The sequence below is a fragment of the Priapulus caudatus genome, unplaced genomic scaffold, assembly GCF_000485595.1.
Source record: "Priapulus caudatus unplaced genomic scaffold, Priapulus_caudatus-5.0.1 Scaffold2171, whole genome shotgun sequence".
Lineage (NCBI taxonomy): Eukaryota > Metazoa > Priapulida > Priapulimorpha > Priapulimorphida > Priapulidae > Priapulus > Priapulus caudatus.
In genome coordinates this window covers 35,682-44,827 of record NW_014579232.1, presented here as the reverse complement: position 1 = coordinate 44,827, position 9,146 = coordinate 35,682, and the positions used below count along the sequence as shown (strand labels likewise).

Below are 9,146 nucleotides of genomic sequence, written 5' to 3'. Positions count from 1 at the left end.
TACCCTATCTCTACACCTTGCTACTAGATAGTCTATATATAGAGACATGTTACAAGTCTAATGGCGACCCAGCTAACTGTGAGTTGCTACGCTATACTAATCTCTCGCGCGCGCTGTGAGTTGTTACTAATCTCTCGCGTCATTTGGTTTTAATAAATGTATAATAGGTGCAACAGCGTGCAAACTAAAAATAATAGGTTAAAAGTATTTTTAAATGCCAAGTACCTGAGAAATAATTAAACTAAAGCAAGGTTGTCATATTTCCTGCAACTAGAACTACCACAAATAACGTATTGACTGAACAAAAATGCAACATAAATTCTGAAGGTTTAGATTTACGTTTACTTTGATACAGTATTAGCGCCATAGGATACAGTAATTACATACACGAACAGCCGAAGCCCATGTAAGGTGCAACAAAGCATTTCATCTCTTCAAAATCTGCTACCACAATAAGAAGCTTCTTAGCCACACTTAACCCCTGAGCGTCATGCCTTCACAGGCCTTGCACAGTATTCTCGTAGACACAGAGAAGTTACCTTCTCGGCGGGTTTTCGCTTTACACTACTGCTTGCCAAAACAATGAAAACGCGGGAAATCTCGCGTTGCTTGCTGTACGATAGCCTAAGTACTGCCCCTGACCTGTCCTTAATATTCCTCCTTAATAGCAATGTCGTTGAGTTAGCGAGACGTTTGTGAAACGTGAAAAAAAGCCTCGCTAAGTCCTTATATATAGAGTGTTTCACGATGCTATGCTATGCTTTGCCATGCTGCTATGCTGTATTGCTGATGTGCAGCCTAGTGTGCAGTACGCGTGCAGCCTAGTGTGCAGGAGATGAGCAGCCTAGTGTGCAGGATAGGTATTTGAGCAAATACAAGAATCGTCATATAATTTCTGACTTGCCTCGTACATCGTAATTTCCTGTACTGAAGGCAATTTCATGTTCAATGGCCGTTTATAATAGGATTTAGTTGTGCTACGAAGGGAATCAGGGGGCCGTTTCACGAAGCGCTTGTTAAGATAGTGATGGGTTAAAGAGGGGTTTTAGGATGCGCATAGCATAGCATAGCATAGCATAGTATAGTATAGCATCGCATAGCATAGCATAGCATAGCATAGCATAGCATAGTACAGTATAGCATAGCATAGCATAGCATAGCATAGCATAGCATAACATAGCATAGTATAGCATAGCATAGCATAGCATAGCAGAGCATAGTATAGCATAGCACAGCATAGCAGAGCATAGACTAGCGGCATATCATAGAATAGCAGAGCAGAGCATACAACATAGCAGCATTGAGTAGCATAACAGCATAGCGTCGCACAGCATAGCATAGCATAGCATAGCAGCATAACGTAGCGTATCAGCATATCAGCATAATGTAGCATAGCGTAAAATAGCGTAGCCTACCAGCGTAGCATAGCATAGAAGCAGACCGTCCGTTGTCAGCAACATGATTCTGCATTGGGTACAAAATGCTTCTGGTAGAATGCAAGGATGCTCACGTTATTTTCTCGAATAAGCGATATCAATATAACAACAACGCATACGCAATTTAGGAATAGATTTTTATTCATTTCATTGTGTATATTATTACAATAGTCGCTATACTGTAGCATGACATAATGGACAGCTATGTAGATGTAGATGTAGATGGTAGGTGGTAAATTTTCCATAAATCAGTCTAATACTCGTGATCACAGCTTTGTGATCTCAATGTTATTGGCAGCAGCGTGATGAACACGGTGATGGGTAGGATTGTCGTTGCTGTGTTTATATAAGCCGTTGTGAATCCGTGCTTCCTTGGCTAGCGTTACGGTATCGTCAACGTCTACCGCTGCCCACGGAAGTATGTCCGAATGGAAAAAGATTCCAAACAAAATGGCGCCGGATAACTGAATCGCAAGGTTGATGTAGAACACGGTTTGCCACTGCTGTTGAGTTTGCTACAAAACAACAACATTAAAAAAACACGTCTTACCTGGGTTCGATAATGTTACATACTGTCCTATCTAATCACTATGAAGTACTATATTACACAGCAATACCACCGCTGTAACCATGTAACTGCTATGTTTACTGTCCAAAATACAAATAGCCATCACACTTCCGCCAAATAACATCTAACATCTACAAGAAAGCTAGCTCTAGTCGGTTTGTCCAACCAGCCGCTGGCGTTTGCGCTGTAATACGCGAGCTTTCACGTTAAACAGATACGAATTTTTGTGACGTCATGACCTTAAATTGCTGGTGTAGATGAATGACTCTGTTCCAGCGATACTATCTCAATTATATTTATGCGTATAATTCCGCTTAAAAGATATGTTCCCCCCCAAACAGCGGCGAACAGACACAAAAGACAGGCGAGTGAAAATGGAACGAGATATTATGTGTACCGAGAGAGTAGTAGCAAGGCACTGCATCTACGCACCCACCATGAAGACATCGTACGTGAGAAGGACTTACGTCTGTGGTTATGATGCCGATCAGATAAGGCGACATTATGCCGCACAAACACGCCACCGTAGTAATAACACCGAAGATTACGGATGCGAATCGCGGGGCCACGTCGAGATGGGCGACTCCAAGACCACCGAATATGAAGCCATTGCAGAAATTTCCGATGACCATCATCAGTACGGCGAGCCAGGCGTTCTTACAGTCAATGTAACCGGCGATGACCAGAAAGATGGCCGTACCGAACAGACCTGCGAGACATGGCGTTGAATCATGCTGTGTCGCGTGCACACGAAACATGTTGTTGAAACGCAATGATAACTGCGCGGTTACATAATATCTCCAGATCTTAGTCGGGTTTGCCGATTTAAACACGATGCGAGTTTCTGCGAATAGATTTCTGCTCACCTATAGTCGTCCATATTCGGCGCATCCACACTCTCGACAGGTAATCTCTCGACATGGCGAAATCTGCTAATGCGCCGCTGATGTTTTGTGCTACGTAGCTGGATATGAAGGGCAACGCCGATAGCAATCCATTCTTAAAGAGAAGTCATGTGTAACACTATTCGGCTGTTGTTCGGTAGTATGTCATTTCACATGCTAGGTGATCGAACACATGAACAGGTTAATTAATGATCCGAATCAAACTTTGAAATAGCAGGTGATGCTTGGTAGTGTAAGAGACATTGTCGCAATGTTACCACTCGATATTTATGCACTAGTCGTCAGTAAGCACTCACTGCACGTATAGCTTTACGCACTCTAGCTCTCTGCTAATTCTTACTAGAGAACACATGCGTGGCCTATTCTCGCTCATACTCACCGATTTCATGTCATACTTAAGAATTTCGAACATGTACGTAGGAAGGTTGGTGAGTGTCATAGAGAGGCCCCACGCGTACGTCATGAATGTGTACATCAGCAGCCATACTGTCGGTGACGTCAGTATCTTGCCCCACGGAATTTCCTTGTGCTGGATGAAGCGGTAACAGCGACGTAAATCATCGCGGAGTCATCCGCTAATTATTCAGCGCGCGAATTCTTTAGAATACCAAAGCTAGTAGAAATGCATGAATACTAGAGATTGTAGAAGCAGATGCGAATGATGTTAGAGATAGATGGCTCAGCTATTATGTGCAGATTAGAAAGTTAGTAGAGCTATGGATGATAGAAATAGTAGAGATTGAATTTAGAAGTAGTAAAAATGGATGGCACATTACTATTGATAGAGAGTGTCAGTGGAGAGATGACTAGTAGACATAGTTAGGTTGAATTGTAAGTGGATTGATTGGATTTGCTAGAAGAGTCGACGAGTAGATATGCACCAATTTCTCCAGCGTGTGAACTTGTCCTTTTAAGGATCCCTTGATGTAGTTCCTCTCAACCTCACTAATACGTGGATGCTCCTCCGGTGAGTCATAAACTACATACAAATACCACAAGCTCGTGAGACAACCCGCACCACCTGCAAAAACAAGCGACGGTTGCGTGACTTTGTATTTGGGTTGACTTTGACATTTGCATTGCATTGCCTTACATAATATTACATTACATCACATCACATCACATCACATCACATCACATCACATCACATCACATCACATCACATCACAGCACATCACATCACATCACATCACATCACATCACATCACATCACATCACAACACATCACATCACATCACATCACATCACATCACATCACATCACATCACATCACATCACAACACAACACATCACATCACATCACATCACATCACATCACATCACATCACATCACATCACATCACATCACATCACATCACATCACATCACATCACAACACATCACATCACATCACATCACATCACATCACATCACATCACATCACATCACATCATCGCATCGCACCGCACCGCACCGCATCGCATCGCATCGCACCGCACCGCACCACATCGCATCGCATCGCATCGCATCGCATCGCATCACATCACATCATCACATCACATTACATCACATCACCACTATTTCTCCGCGTTGACGTGCAGGGCCGCTCTCCGGATGGGATCCTCGCGTCCGTGGCCCGAGGTGATGGAGATGCTAACCGGAGACAAGATGATGGATGCTGGAGCCCTCATAGAGTACTTCAACCCTCTCATCGAGTGGCTGGACACGCAGATCAATGAGAATGCGATCAAGACGGGATGGGATTGCGCGCAGACGTCAACGCCGCCGACTGAACCGCCCACCATAATAACCACATCGAAGCCTGACTCAGGTGTGTGTGTGGGGTTGGGAGGTGGGGGGGGGGCTGTGTGTATGTGTGTGTGGGGGGATGTGTGTGTGTGTGAGGTGGGAGGGGGGGGTGTATGTGTGTGTGGGGGGATGTGTGTGTGTGTGTGGGGGTGTATGTGTGTGGGGGGGGGGGGCGTGTGTATGTGTGTGTGTGTGTGTGCGCGCGCGCGTGTGTATATAGTTAGCTACGCTGTGATCAGTTATATGGTTTTAGTGTTTAACCGGCGAACCTTCTATTTCAGGGCACATGGCAGTATTGTCTGTCTCAGCTCTACTACTTGTCATCGCGCACGCCCTGCAGAGGATATTATAGATGGCGCCACTACCGCGCATGGAAATTACTCTGACTCTGATTTTTCGGATTAAGCCTTACAGGTGCCTTATAAGTGCCTTGCTGTGTCTTATGGGTGCATTATTGGGCCTTATTACGCCTTTTTAGGCCTTATAGGTGCCATATTAGCCCTTATAGGTGCCTTATTGGTGTCTTATTATGCGCATATATTAAGGCCTTAGCGTATAGAGAGAAACAGTGATTCTGACAACAGATGTCATTGTTGTCGCATGCCAGATGTTTGCAGCGAGTGAGCTAGCTGCCACGCCCTCTAGCGGGCACCGATGACGGCACGACGATTGTCACGTGATACCATGAGCAGATAGACGGAATACATGAGAACTTCCTTCCCGGGAGGAGGGGGGGGGGTGTGATTCTTGTAGCTGGTGGTGTGGGGAGGGGAGGGGAGCGGAAGAACGATTGATTGAAACATAGGCGATTCAATTGGAAACCAGTATTTGTAAAATAAACCGAATTCCCACTCGTAGTAATCTTTGTAAGAAATGTTGTGAACTTCTGAAGAAGAAATACAGGGTACTCCTATGTGATTTTTTACGACTTTATAAATGGTGAGAATTGCTTAGAATCCAACGTTATCGACGTTAACTCTGCATTCACAAATCACAATAAGATTAAACTCTGTGATGATATATTGTTGTATTTGTTATTTTTGCCCGTACTTCACGAAATAAACAGCGTTTGACTATCAATCAATCGATCACCATTGCTGATAATCGATTTATCGATGAAACAATTCGAACGTGATTTTGAGGTTCGCAAATAAATACATGGTGTTTATTCGGTGCAATTTAAAATACAACTTACACGCTCTCTCTCTCTCTCTGCTTATCCCAAACGAGGATGGAATGATATTCAATTCACACGCACGCATGCACGCACGCGCAGGCACGCACGCCAGCACGCACACCTCACGCACAGTGATACACACACACGCACGCATGGATACACGCACACGTATGCATGCACGCACATGCATGCACGCACGCACGCACGCGCATGCATGCGCGCACGCACACGCATGCACACACGAAAGTGCGCGCACACTAACGCACACGGATACACACGCACGCACATACATGCACGCACGCACGCACGCACACACATGCACGCACGAGAGCACGCACACTCACGCACACAGATAAACACACGCACACACATGTATACACGCACGCACACATAAAACTACGCAACCTATCCAGCTGTGTGGCATACAACAAAATACTTACCACACTACTATTATGAGTTTTCACCAGATAGCTGTCTAAACGTAATAGACATCTATCTACCCACTCAGAGATACGCTTTGCGCTGCCGGTCACACACACACGCACGCACGCGCGCGCACGCACGCACGCACACACACACACACCTCACGCGCACGCGCACGCGCACGCGCACGCGCACGCGCACGCGCACGCGCACACGCACACACACACACACACACACACACACACACACACACACTCTATGACACAAAGAATGTCAAGGAATGCTCACTGACGAACGCAACGTAAACACATAGACAGCAAAAGCCGTCATAAACGCTACCTCATCGATATCGACATATACTATGCACGTATCACAACATATCAATGTGCTAAAACACACACACACACACACACACACGCTCACACAAGTGAAAATATATACTGATTCAATAATCACATCATAATAATATAATAATAATGATACTAATAATACTCGTGCTTTTTCACCTTCTCGTTCGCAAGATGAGCCTTTTTAGTAACATGTATAAAGACCGAGGAGTTGGGACGGATGTATGGGATGGACGGACACACAGCTTTTGTTGCCTTATAAGGGATTACTTGGCTCTCTGTTTTTGTGGTGAATGATAAACTATTACAGTCAGTGACCAGTGTGAGAAAAAACGCGTGCGATAAACATTGAATCGGAAAACAACAGAGCAGCAGTGTAATCGACGAATGACGTCGTGCGTATAGCATAGATGCGCATATCACGCAGACACGTAGATATACGTCTAGATACCTGTGTCATTGTCGCTGTGAATCGCAATATATCGCGCGCAACTGCTCTCGCAATCACCATGACAACCACCACCACTGCCACTACAACCATCACCATCATTACCACCACCACCACCAGCAGCAGCAGTAGCAGCAGCAGTAGCAACAGCTGCAGCAGCAGCAGCAGTAAGAGCAGCAGCAGCAATAGCAGTAGCAGCAGCAGCAGCACTAGCAGCAGCAGCAGCAATAGCAGCAGCAGCAGCAGCAGCAATAGCAGCAGCAGCAGCAATAGCAGTAGCAGTAGCAGAAGGGGAAATGCTATCCCCCGGGCGTGGAGGGACAGTACCGCAATGTGGCAGCACTAATGTTAGGATTAGGGTTAGGATCAGGGTTAGGGTTACGGTTAGGGTTAGGGTTAGGATTAGGGTTAGGGTTAGGGTTAGGGATATAAGGCCATGTCTAGTACGGAGGTATGACTGTGGAATCTTTGTGTGGAAGATTTGGACTTTGAAGTATACGTCAACTGTATCGCGTGACTGTCCCTCCACGCCCGGGGGATAGCAACACCCTAGCAGAAGTCCTATGCCATGTCCGTAGCTAGTTCACTGATGTGCATGTGGCTCCACATGGCGGCCGAGAATTTTACTAATCACTCCACGGGTAAGTCGTCAAGTGTTTCATACCTGCAAGATACAATCGAGAAAATGGAGAAAAAAAATGAATGAAAACTTCTTTAGAACTGCTTACAAGCAGAGGTCATTCCAAGGTAGTATAAAGGCAACAAGGTACGTGTCACATTGGTAATCACACACTTCACAAAATAATGAACTCTCTTGTACTATTATTTCTCCTTGCTATACATATCACTACATATTTCGCTCCCCTCTCCACTAATACATGATTTAATAAAAATAGATCAAATTTAATCTTAATAAAATGAATCAATTTGAAAAATTAATGAAATACAACAATGTAACATAAATGGAATAATTCAAACAAAGAAATTAATAATTTAGTTATAACTAAAATACATATAACATAAAATAATTAATTTAAGCCGTCGTTGGCGGCTACGGTGGCGGAGGTGCTTACTTTGACAGGGCCTTGCGTAGGTCTTTCACCTGTTCATTCTTCTTGGCAAGAATCTTCTTCATGCTCGCGTACGCTGCTGTCTTGCTAAACTTCCTTTCAAGCTCCTATGTGTGAGACAACGTAACCTAGCATCAGGGACGTAGTTACGTAATGTAAGGCCAGGGTCGTAGTAACGTAATGTAAGGTTAGGGCCGTAGTAACGTAATGTAAGGTCAGGGCCGTAGTAACGTAATGTAAGGTGAGGGCCGTAGTAACGTAATGTAAGGTCAGGGCTGTAGTAACGTAATGTAAGGTCAGGGCCGTAGTATGGTAATGTAAGGTCAGGGCCGTAGTAACGTAATGTAAGGTCGGGGCCGTAGTAACGTAATGTAAGGTCAGGCCCGTAGTAACGTAATGTAAGGTCAAGGCCGATGTAACGTAATGTAAGGTCAGGGCCGTAGTAACGTAATGTAAGGTCAGGGCCGTAGTAACGTAATGTAAGGTCAGGGCCGTAGTAACGTAATGTAAGGTCACCCACCCACCTTACATTACGTTACTACGGCAGGGCCGTAGTAACGTAATGTAAGGTCAGGGCCGTAGTAACGTAATGTAAGGTCAGGGCCGTAGTAACGTAATGTAAGGTCAGGGCCGTAGTAACGTAATGTAAGGTCAACATTACGTTACTACGGCCCAAACATCAGTATTCTACAATAAGTACTATTCAGACAGTAAGAGTAAGAATTCGGTGTTATCAAGGTTGATTTTAGGTTCGATATTATTCTAATGGTAACAAAATCAAAAGAAAGTGTAAATTTTACAGTTTTCTTCTTCACAAAGTGAACATTTTAGCAAAAACGATTTTCCGTTCCAAATTGTATTTTCCGTTTCAAATGGCCATTTCCGTGAATTCCGTCCGTTTTCTGCGATCGCGGAAAATCACTGTCCCTACACCGGTTTCCGACAGGTCCCACTCAAAATGGCTAACAAAACGGAAAATGATCG

General features: G+C 44.6%; 3 protein-coding genes across 3 annotated transcripts in view; 1 reads left to right on the top strand and 2 right to left on the bottom strand.

The window, feature by feature from the left end:
• Nucleotides 1–1,588: 1,588 nt before the first annotated feature.
• LOC106818339 (sialin-like) lies at nucleotides 1,589–3,994 on the bottom strand. The gene is made up of 5 exons (XM_014823053.1): nucleotides 3,791–3,994; nucleotides 3,289–3,438; nucleotides 2,871–3,003; nucleotides 2,472–2,713; nucleotides 1,589–1,951 (listed from the first exon to the last, which is right to left on the bottom strand). Exons 1-5 carry the CDS (start codon nucleotides 3,992–3,994, stop codon nucleotides 1,703–1,705), a joined length of 978 nt encoding a protein of 325 aa, XP_014678539.1. The 3' UTR covers nucleotides 1,589–1,702.
• Nucleotides 3,995–4,495: 501 nt separating this feature from the next.
• On the top strand, nucleotides 4,496–5,781 carry LOC106818340 (angiotensin-converting enzyme-like). The gene is made up of 2 exons (XM_014823054.1): nucleotides 4,496–4,719; nucleotides 4,979–5,781. The coding sequence occupies exons 1-2, from the start codon at nucleotides 4,503–4,505 to the stop codon at nucleotides 5,047–5,049; spliced, it is 288 nt and encodes a 95-aa protein (XP_014678540.1). The 5' UTR covers nucleotides 4,496–4,502; the 3' UTR covers nucleotides 5,050–5,781.
• Nucleotides 5,782–7,573: 1,792 nt separating this feature from the next.
• Nucleotides 7,574–9,146, bottom strand: part of LOC106818338 (leucine zipper transcription factor-like protein 1) — a 9,464-nt gene continuing 7,891 nt past the window's right edge. The window contains exons 6-7 of the mRNA XM_014823052.1: nucleotides 8,166–8,269; nucleotides 7,574–7,756 (exon numbers count right to left, since the gene is read on the bottom strand). Coding sequence (XP_014678538.1) covers nucleotides 7,723–7,756; nucleotides 8,166–8,269 — 138 coding nt within the window. The 3' untranslated portion in view covers nucleotides 7,574–7,722. The remainder of the gene's footprint in view (nucleotides 7,757–8,165; nucleotides 8,270–9,146) is intronic.